The sequence below is a fragment of the Cantharellus anzutake genome (assembly GCF_015039405.1).
Source record: "Cantharellus anzutake strain C23 chromosome Unknown EI90scaffold_126, whole genome shotgun sequence".
Taxonomy (NCBI): Eukaryota; Fungi; Basidiomycota; class Agaricomycetes; order Cantharellales; family Hydnaceae; genus Cantharellus; species Cantharellus anzutake.
The window spans coordinates 86,209-103,123 of NW_024067076.1; the positions used below are offsets into that span (position 1 = coordinate 86,209).

General features: G+C 46.5%; 6 protein-coding genes across 6 annotated transcripts; 2 read left to right on the forward strand and 4 right to left on the reverse strand.

Annotated features, from left to right (window-relative positions):
• Positions 1-1,375: 1,375 nt before the first annotated feature.
• On the reverse strand, positions 1,376-2,719 carry EI90DRAFT_3293792 (uncharacterized protein; the record flags this gene model as incomplete). The annotated part of the gene is made up of 6 exons (XM_039067400.1): positions 1,376-1,704; positions 1,754-1,900; positions 1,954-2,162; positions 2,213-2,337; positions 2,391-2,549; positions 2,703-2,719. Coding segments are annotated over 6 exons (984 nt in total), but the record flags the coding sequence as incomplete, so codon positions are not given.
• A 39-nt stretch (positions 2,720-2,758) lies between these two features.
• On the reverse strand, positions 2,759-3,327 carry EI90DRAFT_297488 (uncharacterized protein). The gene is made up of 3 exons (XM_039055827.1): positions 3,173-3,327; positions 3,085-3,112; positions 2,759-3,020 (listed from the first exon to the last, which is right to left on the reverse strand). The coding sequence occupies exons 2-3, from the start codon at positions 3,100-3,102 to the stop codon at positions 2,796-2,798; spliced, it is 243 nt and encodes an 80-aa protein (XP_038909010.1). The 5' UTR covers positions 3,103-3,112; positions 3,173-3,327; the 3' UTR covers positions 2,759-2,795.
• A 289-nt stretch (positions 3,328-3,616) lies between these two features.
• Positions 3,617-5,666, reverse strand: EI90DRAFT_3134825 (uncharacterized protein; the record flags this gene model as incomplete). Its single annotated transcript, XM_039064692.1, has 6 exons — positions 3,617-3,720; positions 3,784-3,925; positions 3,984-4,177; positions 4,246-4,593; positions 4,652-5,141; positions 5,304-5,666. 6 exons carry the CDS (start codon positions 5,664-5,666, stop codon positions 3,617-3,619), a joined length of 1,641 nt encoding a protein of 546 aa, XP_038909011.1.
• A 449-nt stretch (positions 5,667-6,115) lies between these two features.
• On the forward strand, positions 6,116-7,431 carry EI90DRAFT_297356 (uncharacterized protein). Its single transcript, XM_039055785.1, has 5 exons — positions 6,116-6,189; positions 6,281-6,390; positions 6,473-6,566; positions 6,713-6,783; positions 6,881-7,431. Exons 2-5 carry the CDS (start codon positions 6,319-6,321, stop codon positions 7,154-7,156), a joined length of 513 nt encoding a protein of 170 aa, XP_038909012.1. The 5' UTR covers positions 6,116-6,189; positions 6,281-6,318; the 3' UTR covers positions 7,157-7,431.
• EI90DRAFT_3159010 (uncharacterized protein) lies at positions 7,220-8,642 on the reverse strand. The gene is made up of 4 exons (XM_039066211.1): positions 8,484-8,642; positions 7,991-8,422; positions 7,480-7,931; positions 7,220-7,407 (listed from the first exon to the last, which is right to left on the reverse strand). The coding sequence occupies exons 2-3, from the start codon at positions 8,141-8,143 to the stop codon at positions 7,560-7,562; spliced, it is 525 nt and encodes a 174-aa protein (XP_038909013.1). The 5' UTR covers positions 8,144-8,422; positions 8,484-8,642; the 3' UTR covers positions 7,220-7,407; positions 7,480-7,559.
• A 4,774-nt stretch (positions 8,643-13,416) lies between these two features.
• Positions 13,417-16,350, forward strand: EI90DRAFT_3021733 (uncharacterized protein; the record flags this gene model as incomplete). Its single annotated transcript, XM_039057697.1, has 6 exons — positions 13,417-13,675; positions 13,715-13,810; positions 13,932-14,150; positions 14,206-14,465; positions 14,516-15,045; positions 15,105-16,350. 6 exons carry the CDS (start codon positions 13,417-13,419, stop codon positions 16,348-16,350), a joined length of 2,610 nt encoding a protein of 869 aa, XP_038909014.1.
• Between the last annotated feature and the right edge of the window lie 565 nt (positions 16,351-16,915).

A 16,915-nucleotide genomic window follows, 5' to 3' on the forward strand; every position in this document is an offset into this window, starting at 1 on the left:
TGGAGCATTGCTTTGTGCACAAACATATCCAGTAAATACAATTTAAATGCTTCAAAGTGTATAGGGGTGAGAAGCTTCTGGGAGCTCCTGGAGCATTTGAAAATGAAAAGGAAAAGAAAAAAGAGGGAAGATCCCCCATGAATACCTCCTACCACAAGACTAACACAACAAGACACTGCTTAACAAGATCAAACACTATACTATATATCAAGGACACTGAGACTCACCAATACACAATCAAAATTTATGGCCTGATATATGATTAATCTGGCAACTTAATCACTTTCGGGCTGGCAGAATATGGGGGAGGCGGAAATGGGGGAGAATGAGGGGGGGAGAATGAGGGGGAAATGAGGGGGAAATGAGGGGAGAATGAGGGGGAGAATGAGGGGGGGAATGAGGGGGGGAATGAGGAGGGGAATGAGGGGGGGATATAGAGGGAAATGAGGAAAATTTGAAAATAGGGACTTCTAAAAAGTTGAAAAAAATAATTAGGGAAAAAATTTAAAAAAAAATCAGGAACTGTAGTGCCTTTGAAGTGCTTTCAGGATATATAATTATTTGCAAAATCGAGGAAGAAATGATGGAGAAAAATGGAAAATACTTTTGGAGACCCGAGAAATAATGAGAACTGAATTGATGGGAAAGTCTGAAAATTGAATAGGGAAGTGAGGGGAAGCCTTGTAGCATTGTTATTTTCTGCTGTTCTAATTTTTCCTGATTCTTCTTGGTCTCACTCCCAGCTGCTACTGGATACTCCTGGATACTCCTGGAAGCTCCTGGGAGGGTCCAGGAGCAGCTAATGGAAAATACTTTTGGAGACCCAAGAACTGAATTGATGGGAAAGTCTGAAAATTGAATAGGAAAGTGAGGGGAAGCCTTGTAGCATTGTTATTTTCTGCTGTTCTGATTTTTCCCGATTCTTCTTGGTCTCATTCCCAGCTGCTCCTCAATACTCCAGGAAGCTCCTGAAAGCTCCTGGGAGGGTCCAGGAGCAGCTGGGAGTGAGACCAAGAACAATCAGGAAAAATCAGAACAGCAGAAAATAACAATGCTTACAAGGCTTCCCCTCACTTTCCTATTCAATTTTCAGACTTTCCCATCAATTCAGTTCTCATTATTTCTCGGGTCTCCAAAAGTATTTTCCAGTTTTCTCCATCATTTCTTCCTCAATTTTGCAAATAATTATATGTCCTGAAAGCACTTTAAAGGCACTATAGTTCCTGAATTTTTTTTGATTTTTCCCTAAATTTTTTTTTTCAACTTTTTAGAGACCAAAATTTTCCTCCCACTGCTCCTGGCACATTACATACTCCTCACCACTCCCAGCTGCTCCTGAACCCCCTCCCAGGAGAACACTATTGGCTCCAGGAGTGCCCAATCTGCTGTTTTGTCTCCCACATGCTCCAGCCACTCTTGATGCTCTGGAGCATAACAGACTTTTGCTGATGTATGGTACTGTGTGTCAGAGTTAAAATGCACAGCATGGCTGAAAAAATGGCTTTTGACACGGCTGAGGTACCCATCAGGGTCTCTGAAGTCCCTAACAGATTGCCAAATCTTCCTGCTTTGCTTGCAAAGATTTGGTGCTATTCTCTCCGAATAAAGATTGAGAATATGATAAAGGGGTTCACATTTGTCATGAAACTCCCTGACGGTTTTCAGAAATTTCTTTGAGTCCCTGCTCACAACTGGATGCAGATCCTACATACATTCATCAGCTATATGAGTGTGACACATGAGAAAGACTAACCTTCCTACCAAGGCCTTGCCAGTAAGCAAAGTGGGCTTGGCCACTTTTGAACAGTTTAGAAACATCTTCCTTGAAATTGGTGCGGTATTTTGAAGTGGGAAAGCCATATTGATGACTGAATTTAGCCCCCGCATCCGTAATTTTGTCCTGGATAAAGCAAGATGGAGGTAAAATTTAATATTGATCAACTTCAAACATACATGAATGAATTCAAATACTCCTGGGAGACGAATTGCCAGGAGTACTCCATTCCTGTCCTCTATAGCAGCTCCATGACGATTGTCCAGCAATATTTTCTCAATTGGGGGGGTGGGGAATTCAATATCCCTCATGTTGGTCTGTGTCCCTTGTTTGTTGGTAGCCTTATCGTTATGACTTGCCACATCTCTGTAGTCTATGTCAATGCGAACTGGAAATACTGTTGAGTCATTAGCAAAAAATGCAATAGAATGATGCTACCTGTATTTTTGAGTGCAGCAAATATGGCTGCCTCAACTTCCCTCTCAGCAAGGGTTATTGCTTCCCCCACCCAGGGATCTTTAACACCCCTTACCCTCTCTTGGTGGTCATTCAATGCAGTTTTCCTAAGATTTAGTTGAGTGAAGTCATCTGATATGCACGTTCCCGAGAGGCTTACATGTCTTTCACTCTAAAGGGTGGTGACACAATTCCGGTCTTTTGATAGTAGTTTCTCATCTTACGTGACCTCCCACGAGGTTGCTTGGGTGGGGGTGGTGGAATGGATTCCATTGAAGTGTGTGTGTATGGTGTGTAGAGTGTTGTGTGGCTGGTGTGTCTGCTTGCGCTTGCGTGTTCACAACAAATCCGGTCAGGTGATCTTATAGCGGAGTTGGACGAAAAACTGCTGTTGCAAGTACCAACTCAGACATACTAATATAACTGACAAGCACCACCTGAAGCAGCAATACCTGCCACTCAACCCACTCACAAGCCAACAGTGGCCATGAGAAGTCAATCAACTAAGATCCGCTATCTGTAGCAGGAATGTGCAGGAATTTCGCTCACTTGTTTAACCTTGCCTTTAAACAAAGGACAACAACGTGTAAGGTCCATTGTACCGCATAGAGACAAAGATATGGGTTTTATACAATTTGAAAAAAAAAGTGGGGAGCACGGAAGGGGGGGAAAGGTAAAAACGAGTGAAAGGGGATGGTCGATATACAAGACAACAAAAGGCATGCATGGTGATGGAGGCTGCGAGTTCACAATGAGAAGCTAGAGTGACTGACAACCAAAAACCCAAGGCCTACAACATCAAAAAAAGTCATTAGCCACAAAAATCGAGAGACATGACGAAAAACAAAACTTACCTGAAGCGCAAAGTCCATCCTCCAGTGTCTAGATTTGAAGACGGTGGGGAATAAGTACGAGAATATTAGGCAGAGGAGATGAACATACCAAGTCAGGGATTCATGAGTCAAGACATCCAGCATCGTCGACAACCAACCGATAAATTACATTACTGTGCCAAGAACGGGTCAAGACAAAGTCGAGGGAACAAACCGATTTTCTTTATCCCCGAAAGGGCTTCCATGAAGCGTAAAGCTCCAAACAGAAATGCATCCAAAGCAAGCAGTCACCCATGAAGAATTAGCTAATGGCACTAAGCCGGATATATCTGTAACACGGCATACCCAGGTGGTATAAACAGCGGAAGGATTCAGGGAGGTATGACAATGTGGGGACAGCGCAAGGATGTTAGTATGTGAACGTCGGCATGAGAGGCATGGCAAGATGCGGGTTGCGATAGGAATGCTGAAGTGGGAAAGTGGGGGTATCGACCTCTCTCTAGCTAGTAGTAAGCAAACGAGTAAGAGACAATACGTAACGCAGATCCAACAGCTAAAGGGTCGGCACTGTGGCGACGTGCGCAGCCACAGGTACAGTTGGAGCAGTGGACAGTATACTCTGTTGCCGAGCCTGCAGGATGTCATTGATCTGGAAAGCTGCGTATTGGATCCGTCATTAGCATCACATTTCTTACTCTCAGCTCGTGAAAACGCACCCACCTGTCAGTGGAAAAACGGTCTCGAGAAGGCGCATCTGTGAGATAATGATATCAATCTTGTGGTCCAATGCCGAAGCCTCTGATGCAGTCAGGACCCGAGACCGCTGCTCAATTAGGACATCGCAGGTGTGTTTCCAGCAATGCTAAATGAAGAATGAGCTTCGATCATTTCATCTTACGAAGTATGAACGTGGATCGTACCCCTATCAGCATGTCGAACTCCCCAAAGTCCGCCTCAGAGTTAGTTAACTCGCTCACAACTGAGACAACGGCCTCAGCAGCCTTCAAACGTTTATCGTAGCTGAGAGGCTCTTCAAGTGCCGCGGTATTATGTAATCGAATCATCGCCATCAACGCAAGCGTGTGGACGAATTGCGTGTTAACCGGATCATCGGCTGAGGTAGGTGGCACCTAGCCAACAGATGCACTCGAGGAGGACGATGCTGATGGGTTGATGTCAAACACCTCAAGCGAGGTGGAGGTGGAGGCGGAGTTGTATTGAAGAGGGAAGGATGAGGAGGCTGCTGACGGGGGTCGAGTGGAAACAACGTTATTGGATCGGGAGACACAGTCCTTGTGCCAAAACTAGGAATAGAGAGAGGATCAGAGCCAAACACGAAACCTTGCGGTTGTGGGAAGTCAACAGCAGGATCGCCGAACAGATGATTATTGTAAGAGTCGCGAGACGAATGGGGGGAAGATTGTAAGACAAGACTGTCGGTATGATTTGGAGTCATTCCAGAATCGGTTGAGGATATGGATCGAGCGTGGATGCGTTCGCGCCCAGGAGTTGACGAAGCGCCCAAACCCCCTGTACGAAAAAGTACAAGGCAAAGGGACAAACGTTCGCAGCGAATTGACTGGAAAACACGCGTTTGGAGCCAACGACATAGAAAGAGTCAAGGAAGACAGTGATGATGGAGGCGGAAGCCGACAGAAAGGGACTTTGAGGTTTGAGGCTGCGGTTTCGGTGAACTTGAGGCGGTCCAAATCGGTGTGGGGGTAGCGTTCCCTGACGAGATCGACGACGTAGTGGGCAGGAGTGCAAAACGTGACGTGGTTGGACATTCCCCTGGGCATGCCGGAATCCAAGATCGCGACCATCTTGCCTTTGGCGCCGAAGACGCATGCGCCAGTCGCGATGGTCAGAAAAGTTGCCGTGCTTTCTGGTAAAGTTGAGGACAGTGACATCCCACGAATCGTGCTCGAACTCGTCACACGTGTAAGCTTCCAACTCGGAGAAGCGACCAAAGTAAGATCGGTCGTCTGCCCATTCTTGGCCACGATGAAGCACGGGTTACCTTGCTCGTCCCAGAAGTAGGGGTTCGCCAGGCCTGCGGCGTCGACGTAACCCAAATTCTGAAGAGATGATCTTTTGGGTACTCGAAGGATGGTGGGTTGGTGGCATTGGGGTAGAAGAACGAGACAATCTCATCGCGGGTGGACTTTCCGGCTAACGATTCATGTCTGCATTGGACGAAAAAAGGAAGAGAGATACAAGCAGAACGCACCGAGCTAGACATAGTTGCCTTTGAAGTTCTTCAGGAACTTGTCCTCCTTAAGCGCGATGTCGAGATCGTTAGCAATTTTGGGTGCCCAATCGAGCCACCCGACGATTCGCTGGTAGACGTCACTCCATGTAGAGTCGATGAGCTTGAGAAAGTCGTCCAGGATACTAACGTCCACCTTCGCCCTCTTCAAATCCTCCTCTTTCCTCTCCAAGTCCAACTTGTCTTCCGCTGCCTCCTCGTCGTCAGATGCCGGTTTGGCCAACAGTGCCGCAAGCTGCTTGGCGAAGAGTTTGGCGCCACCGAGCTTCGTAGCAATCAGCGCGTGCGCCTCGTTGACCACCTGCTCGAAACGACGACGACTGCAGTTACGCATGTACTGACGAGGTGCACCGGGGCAGCGCTACACATCGACCTAACAATGGCTGCCGTTGCGCGTCTCATGGACAAACTCATGTCAGGACTCGGATACGGATCTAGTTACGTTGTTCAAGGTGGTGACATCGGCAGTTTTATGATGGCCGTCAGATATCATGGATGCAAAGGTACGCCAAGCTCAAAAAAAAACTTACCTTTGTTCACCAAGTTCCATTATTATTCCTCTCATTCAAACCCCGAGGATCACTATCACCCGACGATACCCTCATGTACGCCACGGTGTACAGATGGGACAGCCGCACTGCCACGTCATCACGAGGCCGCGGGGTATTAAGATAGACTTATCTTTATCATCATCATTACACCTTAACTTCAACCACCCCTCACGGAGGCGGAGCAAAAAGGATTACAACGGGCAAACAAGTCTTGTCAAGCGGGACCACTTATGCCACAATACAATCGACCAACCTGAGTACGATGGGAGCCGTGATGAGCTGCTCTCCAGGAGCGAGCTTGGCGTGGTAAGTCGAAGTTTGCCCAACTCATTTTCACGTCATGCCATAGCAAATGTAGTACCCTTATGCTTCCCTCCCCCTCCCCGCCACCATACAGGACAGGCAAGAAACTTTAGAACAAAACATGCACTTGACATGATTCTAACGACCCTTACACTGTACTGGTTCACTCAGACCTACGCAAGAAGCATTCACGCTTACCGGGAGGTACGAGCCTTTTCTTTTCTTTTTACCTTTTCCAACCTGCTATCTATCGACGAAGCTAAAAAAAGAAAATGATTCAATATAGTTATTTCCCGGTGGCGCATCGACGCCAACGCTCCCGACCGACGATCCGTCGCTTTACATCCATAAACCCTTCGGTTACAGTTATTTCCCACATGGTACGTAGGTTACGACTACTACATATCATTAATGCAGCCGCTAACAAATGAACCTGAAAATTGATCGACCATACAACTATGTAACTTTTTTCCGCGCTTTCTTTCTTTCTTTTTCTTTTCTTCTTTTTGTTCCCTCGTTTTTATAGAAGTAATTCCCGTTCCAGCATGTTGGGTCGCAACCACAGGAAAACTCAGTTTCGTTCGTTATCACGAAACGGTACGAAGAAATTCTCCTTTCGTTCTTTTCCCTTCCCCCCCCCTTCAACTGTACTGACATCAACGGGACAATCCATTTCTCTCTCACCATTTGATAGGGTGGCCACTTCGCGGCGCAACTCTCGCCAGCAGAATTCGCCAATGACCTCATTGAGTTTTTTGGACCCATGAAAAACACCCTCGCTACCGTTCCTCCATCTCCTGCCGCGTCCAACGCCAGTTTCGATAGAGATACGCATTTAATGACTGAACTTACAAAAAATGGAAGCGCAAGGTTGCTTGCTCCCTCGATTCGATTCGACTGTTCGAAATTTCCGGATAAATTCCCTTCTTTTTTTTTTTCCACACACATCATTTCTTTGGGGCATCGATGAACCTTGAGTCTCTTCTGTCTTCTGTTGTTCCGCTTTACAATCAACAATGAATCTAATAAGTTTCATCATTTCGACCATCCTATATATAACACAATCATCCTGTACATCGAGATATTCTCACAGGGTCTCCTCGGGAGATGGGACCCTGGAATAATCTGAATAAGCTCTTCCGATCCTTTGCTGCACTTCGGGAGCTACTGCCGCCGTCAGCATTGTCGCCGTTAGCATTGGGCCCCGCGCCTGGCTTCCTCCTTACATCCGCAAAGGACGCGGAGAAAAAGGCTCAGGATCTCAACTAAAATGAAAGTTAAAAACCCACTCACAGTGTCCCGCTGAGCGACAATACTAGACGGCGGCAGATTCTCTCCCTCCTGTGCCCAACCCCAAATGCACAACGGCGAATTTATATCCCACTTGTCCACGCTGTCAGAGGAACTAGGACTACACTCCGCAACCGAGCCTCCGTTACCAGCATCTTCATGTAGTCGAAGCGAGCTTTCAACTTCTCAAGAGATTTTTGCGTTTCTTCTTTCGCAAGCTTGAGGTGTTTCTGCCGATTCTTCGCAACGCGCTGGACATCCTTGGCATATCTCTTATCCCACAATGCCTGACCGGAGAGGTAACGCTTCGCGCCGGTCTCGTTCACTTTCCCGATCTTTTCGAAGGGATGTATGCAGCCAGCAACTTGGGAGGAGGGTTCCAGCTCTCGAAGCTCACCCTTCGTCGAGACCCGCTCCCGAATCATGTGGTCTTTGAATGGTGACACGTTGGGATCCTGTTATGAAGAAAACGCTCAACATTATGCGAACCAAAAAAGAAAATTAGTAGACTTGCATCTGTTTTGTAAACATTGGCATGGCCAGCATAACCAGGTCCAGACTTGGACTGGCGCGGCGCGAATATTGGCCCCACCTCCTCCCATTCTTCCGATTTTTCCGATGTTGGAGATGCGACTACCGGCCACCGTAGGGAGCTCCTAGATTTCATAGAAATGCGATGAAAGAGACTTTGAGAAGTTGGCGTGGTCAACACTGTACTCGTAGTCACGCCCCCGGAGGCAACGCAGCTGTTCGTAAGCGCCTTGTTGCCCTGCCGGTCCTTGCCCTCGTGGGAGTATACGCCGAGGGAGCCTTGCGCATCCTTGATTCAAGCCCTGGATGATGAAAGCGCGTGATGCCGAGTTTATTGAAACTAGCAATGGCAAGCAAGTTGGGGGTGCATGGATGATAGGAGAAGCCCAAGGGGGAGTAGAAAGAGAATCTAAGGCTGTTGCAGAATGTCAGAATGGCGATAAAGGTGTGAAAGCGGAAGAATACAGCAAGCGCACCAAAAATCACCCAATCGACCAAAAATTGCCAAAATCGACACCAGGGGCTCGCATGAAGCAGCCCCTCACCAAGAACTTCACTCCTCATTGATCAAATGGCTCAAATGCCAGCGCATTGTCCATTAACTCAGAATCGGCAATTTCCGGCCATGGGTTCTTAAAGCCGAAGGGCATCAAAAACCCTCTTTCCTTTGCCCAAGTATGACCCACGAACTTATTGGAATATCAATGTGCATGCGTACTGATATTTTCTTTATTGACGCGATATCAATTGAGGATATCGTATATACCTTTTTGTCTTGATGCACTCTTCATTGCCGGTTATAGCAGGCAGTCGCTATAAGCGATATTAGCGCTAGGTGTATAAAACACACTGTGCGCGGAAATTTTTCACACCCCCTCAGTTCTCTTGTTCGAGACTGAGGTGATATCCTTTTTCTTTTACTTTATTCCTTGTATGCGAGTTCTGACTGTATTTACAGACTGCGCGTATAGGTAAAGGAACAATAAACTTAGTTCTCTTGTTCGAGACTGAGACCGCGCGTATAGCTTCTTTACTTTAGAACTATGAGGGATGAAGTGGTAGGGTGGCCACCCAGCCTGCATCTCAATAATGGATGTCATTGTATATGACTGCCTGATTTGCCCATCATGATGGCAGGCACGCCGGCTGTCTGTCCCTCTGTGAGCGGCTACAAGGTATCCGGGTCAGAAAGGTGCCATGATGGGGATAGCTGGAGAGCAGTTTGAGGAGTTTCACAACTGACTAGCCTTTTTCTGGTCTGTCTTTCATGAAACCTTCTAGGCTTATGAATGAAGCTGCGACAAGGAGGAAAATTGTAAGTATCACAACACAGTAAGGCATGATTTCACTATGATCCTTTCCTCTCTCAGCTTGGTACTCAGAAACTGGATTCATGAAGCAGGCTTGACCATGTAAGGAGGAATTAAGAACTGTAAAGGTAAGTCTGTATGATCACTGTGGAGCTGCTTCTGCTTACATACTAGCTAGCTTCATAAAGTCCTCAGCCCCTATGCCACGGAGATGATTGGCAAGATGGCTCCAACCATGATGAAGGTAATGTGTGTCTCCCCTGATGGAGTGAGGGCTAACAGAGTGTTTCAGTGTTAACTTTATTCCATGTTCCTTTGCCCTGTGTTCTTCGTGATCTTCTCTTCTTCTCCTTTTTTTTGTGTTTTTGTTTTTGTTTCTTTTTTTGTTTATTTTATTTTATTTTTTTTTTTAATTTTTTTTAATTTTTTTTTTTTGTTTTTTTTTTTTTTTTTTTTTTTTTTTTTTGTTTTCAGTTTTTTGTTTTTGTTTTTGTTTTTGTTTTTTTTTGTTTTGTTTTTTTTTTGTTTTTTTTTTTTTTTTTCATTTTTTGTTTTTTGTTTTTCGAGATGAAGGCCCCTTGGACATCCCAGATGGATCATGTTGGATTTGGATTTGGATTTGAATCCCAAGGGTAAGGCTGGATGGAAGAGGTGTTTGAAGGGATCTGGAGGAAGGTTGGATTCTGTCTGGAGGGATTTAGCCAGCATGTATTGGTGTGAACAGTGTGGAGCCACTCAAACATGTCTAGCACCTTATGAAACACATTATGAAATTGTTCATGCCATATCTATATTGGAAACATAAAAATGGCATTGAAAATATCTAAAATCAGGATACAGTGGTTTGAAAAGTTTCAGGCCAATTGGCCCAGCTGTTGTGAGGCAGCCGTGCCCTTGTTAAGAGAATGGGGAGGAATTCTCCCTTCTTGACCTATTCTTAAAGTGGCATAATCCATGGGAGTGCTGGGAGGCATGTGAATGCCAAAACAGTCCCCACAGGGTGCAGCCAGGTTTCCCAGCTAGTGGCGAGCAGAAGCGGGAACCTGAGATCAGCTGATGGTAAGTTGCTATCCCATGATTAGTCTCATGAAATGGAGACATTAAACAACAATAAAATACCTTCACTTTGACAATGATTAGAATAGTATTTTACCATTAAGACTATGGCCCTTCACTGAGTTCCCATTACCATGCTAACGAGGATAAAAGACCTATTTTTTCGTAGTTTTCTACCATCTTAATGATGGTAAATGACAGTCACTTTATGATGGTTGTATTTGGTATTTTACCTCACAGGTCTGGTAATTTACGATGATTGTGGATGGTAAAATACATAATGGTTCATGGTTATTTGGGGCTATGAACATGGTAACAACAGTGAAAACGACATTGCATCTACCAGATTAGGGATGAGCGCAGAAGAAACTAAAAATAGTGGGCATACTCCGGGGCCAGACAACACCCTGCTGAGCGGATGCTCGGGCTCTCTCTTCATGGATGGTGGGTTGAGGTGACACAGTGGCTGGAGAGCAGGCAGATAAGAGGGTATCGCTTGGGGGTGTGATATGGGAGGTGCCTATCGCACAACTTTCCACTTGCAATGCTAAACTGGACAGGTGTTGAAGCATGTATATAGACGTGAAAAACAAACCAAGGCCTAACTACACGTGTCATAGCAGCCAGGCATGGATCCAATGCATATGGTGAGTGTATGGTGAGAGAGAAGAGGAAGTTCGGTAGGTCCGGGAATTTCCGTTCAGTTCGACTTTGACTTGAGATCATTTCTGACGAGTAAAGATGGCAATGAAATGCCACATAAGGTTGCATCCAATACTGGCTTATCTTTGTGAGGTGTTGTGAAAATGGCCTTCAAGGGTGGGATTGAGGCATGTACTGCCCACGGTACCGAGGGTGACGTATTAACGCCCCGTGCTCCGACTCCCCAATCAGACTTCCTGGTGGTCTTATCTTCTTTGTATGCCCTGATAAGCGCATGCTGATAGAATACATCTTGGGACTCAGTTTGTAGTGACAATGAGGTGAAAATATGATGATTTTATGCACCTGCACAAGTTACCGTGGTACATGTTGTAAAATACTTGCCATGAAAAGTCGGTTCCTTGACTTGCAATTTCGATTTGGTAAAATACTAGACTCCAAAAACCATCGAAATGATGGTAAATGGTCAATTACCAGAGTAATTGTGGTCATTTATGGAGAAATATTTCCCACAGTATGGACACAGCCCACGTTGCTTGCAAGAAAAGAAATACAACGGCCAAGGGCGAGCCGGTACAATAAGATGACAACGAGATAACAGTACCAGTCACAAAGGTGGAGTTGGGGAAGGTGGAGGGTAGGCAGAAGAGAGAGCAGTGCAAGTGAGGTTGGAACAAGAGCTGAGAGCAAGCAATCACGATAAAGAGAACAAGAGAGAAGATATGCTTACAGAGAACAGTAAGAAGGAAGTGGAAAAGCAATAACTATGCAATAACCAGAGGGGGTACTGGCAAGCGAGCGTGAGTTACAAGCCCTGCTGCGCTGGGGAAACATACCAGTAACTCCGAGCACAAGCGTGAAGGCAAGCGAGCAGGTGGGGGAAAGGAGCAAACCTCCCCCTTCCTCAGCAACTTAACCTCAGCCATGCTAGAGGCAAGTTAGGACCTGGGCAGTTGGTCACCCATCACGATCCATCAGCACTGCGGCAGTGCAGAATGAGACAGACTGCTCCAGGTCGCACGTGCCTATGGGGACCGGCAACATCACATTAACTTTGTAGTACCACGTGATCTAATCTGCACGCAGAAAGTGGCAAAAAATCTTTCCCCCCACCCATCATCTCAACAACACTTTTGACCATCAGAAAACATGTAGATAGTCTCTAATTTTCAATACCTCTTAGGTTCTGGCAGTTGGCATTCCTGATCTCATATCCTCTATCAGTGTTGTTATCTGCGACTGGACCATCCTCTTCAGGACCGATCAGCGTATCGATTGCACGTTTGATGGCTGCAACTAGGGCCACCTCTTTCTCTGCTTTCCTGGTGGTTCGGATCTTCAGGGGGATTCGTTTATCGAGCCGCCTACGAGCATCTAGTTGCTCATCCAATATCTTGCCAGTTACCTTCTTTCCCACAACACGCCCCATTTTTCCCACTCCAGATCATCCCATAGAACCACTGCACCTAGAATATCTTCCTTGCGCCTGGCTTTCTCCACCCTTTCAGCCTCCTTCCTCTGGTTCAGTGTGATTTTTTCCTGTTGTTTTGCCACAATAACCGCCCTTCGGGCCTTGGAAGGGAGTGTGCCACTCTCCCTTGCCTTTTGCATTATCGCAGCCTGCACCTCATTTGATAGCTTGGCATCTGCAAATGCTTCAGTGTTGTTCCGTCACACCATTTGGATGTCATTGAAAGTTTCCTCCGACATGTTCTCTGAACTGCGCTCCATGCCTTGCTTTCATTAGCATCCTTGCACTCTGCTTTCCATTATTGGAAGTCTTGTTAAAGCCCCAGGGATTTGACATTATTCTGTAGCATATGTAACATATCATTAATCCCTTTATGCCCTGTCAAAGCGAAATTATAATGCGGGAACTTCCGATGAATTGAAACAAGAACGTGCCAATGATGAGGACAAAACTCAAAATTTCAACACAAAAACCCTCTTCTGGCAGTATGAAAATCATCTTTAAATGATGCTGTCATGAGTGCATTCCAGGCAGTTTTTCGATTTTTGGCCCAGAATATGCCAAAACGTGGATTTTTACAGCCATATCTCCATATCCAGCAAGAAAGAAAAAAAACTGGCTGGAATGCGCTCTTCCTTAACATCACACAATGATTTTTTCTATATATCACTAAACCCAAAAGTTACAGTAGAGGGTGTTACATCCCCTAACATTTTACCCTTGCTTCGGGACTATGAATCTTTGCACGTGACTGTATCATGGCAACCCGCCGACCCCCACTATTGGAAATAGTGGAATTAAGCACGGGATTTGATTACATAAGTGGAATGTGGAACCAACTAGGGAAGCCACATGACCTACTTGGCCGATCTGTTTTGTCTTGCCTTGCTGGCAGCCATCCACATCTGAATGGGTAGCAATCAACTGATTGAGGGGCTTGGCGGACTCCGTCTGAATGGTCGCCTCCCTCCCAGTGATGAAGACGATGTATTCAAGCGTTTCCACCAACAACATCCTAACGCAGATACAACGAAGGCTCGTGTCTTGTTGGATCTCGGCTGTCTTATCAGAGAGTATTATCCCGACTACGATGAGCCGGACGTCGATGAGTTGAAACTACTTGCAGAGGACTACCAAATCCGCTCCTTGGCCCGAATTGAGAGCACTTGTATGCTGCCTTGTGATCCTCGTGTTGTCAAATACTTAGCATTTCGCGCAGATGGCCCACGCCAGTCTCCTCCAGCCGGATCTCGGAGTGACGACTGTGCCAACCATGAAGCTGCGGCACCGGTTGAGAATTGGGGTGCGTCATCAACGCTTAAATGGTTCTTAGCTAACTTTCACTTGACAACTCGCAAACAACACTAGAGCTCGGTTCGTATCCCTTTGCACAGTGTCGCAACTGCTGGTGACTTTGCCTCTAGCATCGGTTCAGTCCTTTGTGCAACCTTTTGTTGGCGAGGACCACAATGCCTTGTTGAAGACCATGGATGAGTACGTCTTAGTGAAGGATGTGTACAACTTTTCAATGTCAGTTGTGCAATCCTCCGGGTGTGGCAAGTCTCGATTGGTGGACAAGGCTGCCAAGGAGAGGTTCGCATTTTCCTTGAACCTTAGAGAGACGTTGTCTGGGCATTTGGGGAGTAAGTAATTGCCATCTTTTGCTTTGAGACATCTACATTGATTAATCCAACAAAGCTTACCCACCTTCTGATGAAGAGGTCCGAGATTATCTCCTTCCCAAAGGGGTCGACACAAGTGATGACCTAGTGCGCCGGTACCTTGCGTTTTTGATAGCCATGTTTGATGTCGCAGAGCGTATTGCGCGTCCGTGGGGATTGTCCACGCACTCCGAAATCGCTAGCAAATGGCACAATTACCTTACTAAAGGCCGCTCGATGCAGGACACGGGGGAGAATCGAAGGAACTTCTATAAGGATGTGATCAAAGAGGCAAAGGTATTTGTTCCAAGTACAGCATTATGGTGTTGAATTTACTCTATGATCAGGAATTCCCATTGCCCGGCCTCGGGGAACCCGTGGCTCCAGGTGCTGCATCCGCCACCTGGACACAGGTTGTGGAAGAGCGTCTCGTTACTTCTTATGGGCGCCTCGTTAAGGTGCTCCATCCCGACCCTAAATGTCCTCCATCTGGTTGCGCATTTTTCATTTATATCGATGAGGCCCACACCCTCACGGATCATCCACCAAGGCGGAACAATGGCCGCGATCGTAGCGCCTACCACTCACTAGGTACTGCATTGACATATCTGAAAACTATCCCTGTCTTTGCCTTGTTCCTGTCGACGAATTCGAAATTGAAGTCATTGGCCCCTACAATGGCCTCTCATCCTTCAGCCCGGGTGTTTGGCGCCCAGACAATATTGTTCCCACCATACACAGAACTCCCATTTGATATATTCACAGGGGCATCGAAAGGATCGAAGGGGTTGTGCGACAGGCTTGATGCAAAGGATTCTTCGATCACACTAAAAGAGATGTGCTCCACAGAAATGTTGGCTCGCTTCGGTAGACCGCTGTTAGTATGGGCATCCTGCTTTCATGGTTCAGGCTCATCTCAAACATTACTCTATCTAGGTGGTTCTCCCTGTATGATAACAGGAGGACTAAATCCGAAAACATCTTTGACTTTGCAATGAGAAAACTCGACCCAAAGAGGGCCACAGTTGCTCTCGCTACAGGCACCCACTGTGAGCACAGCGACAAGGATGGTCATGCCATGATTGCGGCTCTTGACATCAGGATCCAACTATCTTATGACCTTACACGTGAAGTTGCACGTTCGATGGTTTCAACCTTAGTTGAGTCGTACATGCGGGTAGTCTATGCGGTGCCGAAGCATCGTGATTGTATGTACTCTGGATATCCGTCTGAGCCCGTTCTTGCCGAAGCTGCGTCACGATTGCTCAATCAAAAGCGTCATGATGGCCTTAACAACAACCTCCCACCGATTGCATTTGAGGGACCGGAAATACTGTCAAATGCGCTGGGGGGTAATCTGCTTGCTCGTGGAGAACGTGGGGAAGTTATTGGTCGTCTGCTCATGACTATTGCACATGATACCATAATCATGCACCGTAACCCATCATATGGACATACACCCGACTTCCATTCAGCTATCAGGGTGCTCGACTTCCTGAAGTGCCTGTTTGCTGACAGGTTTCACAACATCATACTCAATGCTCTACCGGTGGCCGGGCGAAGCGGTGCACGTACACTTAAGGCCGCATACAAGGATGCCTACATCAACTTCTCGCATTTTGTTCAGATTGACCGTGAAAACGATCATCATATTGACATACAGTATGTGTGCAAATTGATGCTGCGTGGGGCAGCTGTGAACTGTGCAGGTACACAGCGGGCTGTGGATCTCATCATTCCGGTCTTCTTTGGGGATCCTGTAAAGGATGCCATCTGCTGTGACAGGACTTCCGTACTTCAAGTTCAAATCAAGAACCGCGAGTCAATAAAAAATGGCCACATTGACCCCAAGATCTCGAATCCTCCTCCTGGAACACCCATCATATCGCTCTTTCTTGAGTTAGGGTCTGACATGCCGAGCAACGAGCAGAACGTCAGTGTGCAATCGGGCCAGCGGAAGCCACACAACCAATCACGGGAAGATGATCATTACTTCATCCTGGCGAAAGGCTGCACTGCTAAAACATATTCCGTGATACCCCCGGAGTACAATGCCAGGTATGCTTCCTTGTTACAAGCCACAACATTGGCAGCCGAAATTCCGAGAGAAGGCAATGCTGCATTGGCACGGCGCCAAAAGGCTTTGTTCAAACCCACCTGGAAGGAATCATGGGATTGGTGAATGCCAGGTTTCTCTTGTGTCTGGTTTACATTGTTTAAGTGATTGAGAACATTCATCATATGTAGTGGAGTTGTTGTATGTGACTCTTAAGTGGGCTAACTTCCTTGTTGTATACTGTTTGAGTGCTCGATGTATTCAAGAATGTTACATGATGGGATTGGGCCACAACTGAGCTAGTGAGGGCCCTGATCAATAGGGGTATTCACAGTACCACAAGTCAGCCATAAGTCCGTCAAAAGACTCAGTCACAAGTCAGTCACAACACTCGCCATCTTTTGGCAAGTCAACCAAAAGAGCGACTTTCGCTCCGAGGCTGCACAAGTGCCAAAAGCACAAAACTCCCTCTTCAAAACATTTTCCACAACTCGGCCCTAAGCTGATAACCCCGTGCTGAGTCATCCACATCCCATGTAATTCGTCCACAACTCAATTACCTCTGTGCTGCTGTCTCCCAGTACTGTCAAGTCCGAACCAATCTCACCCATTGAGTGCATGCTTCTGAATAAACACCCACACCCAAACAGGTGATACAGAGTGCCACACTATTGTTACATAATCATTCAAG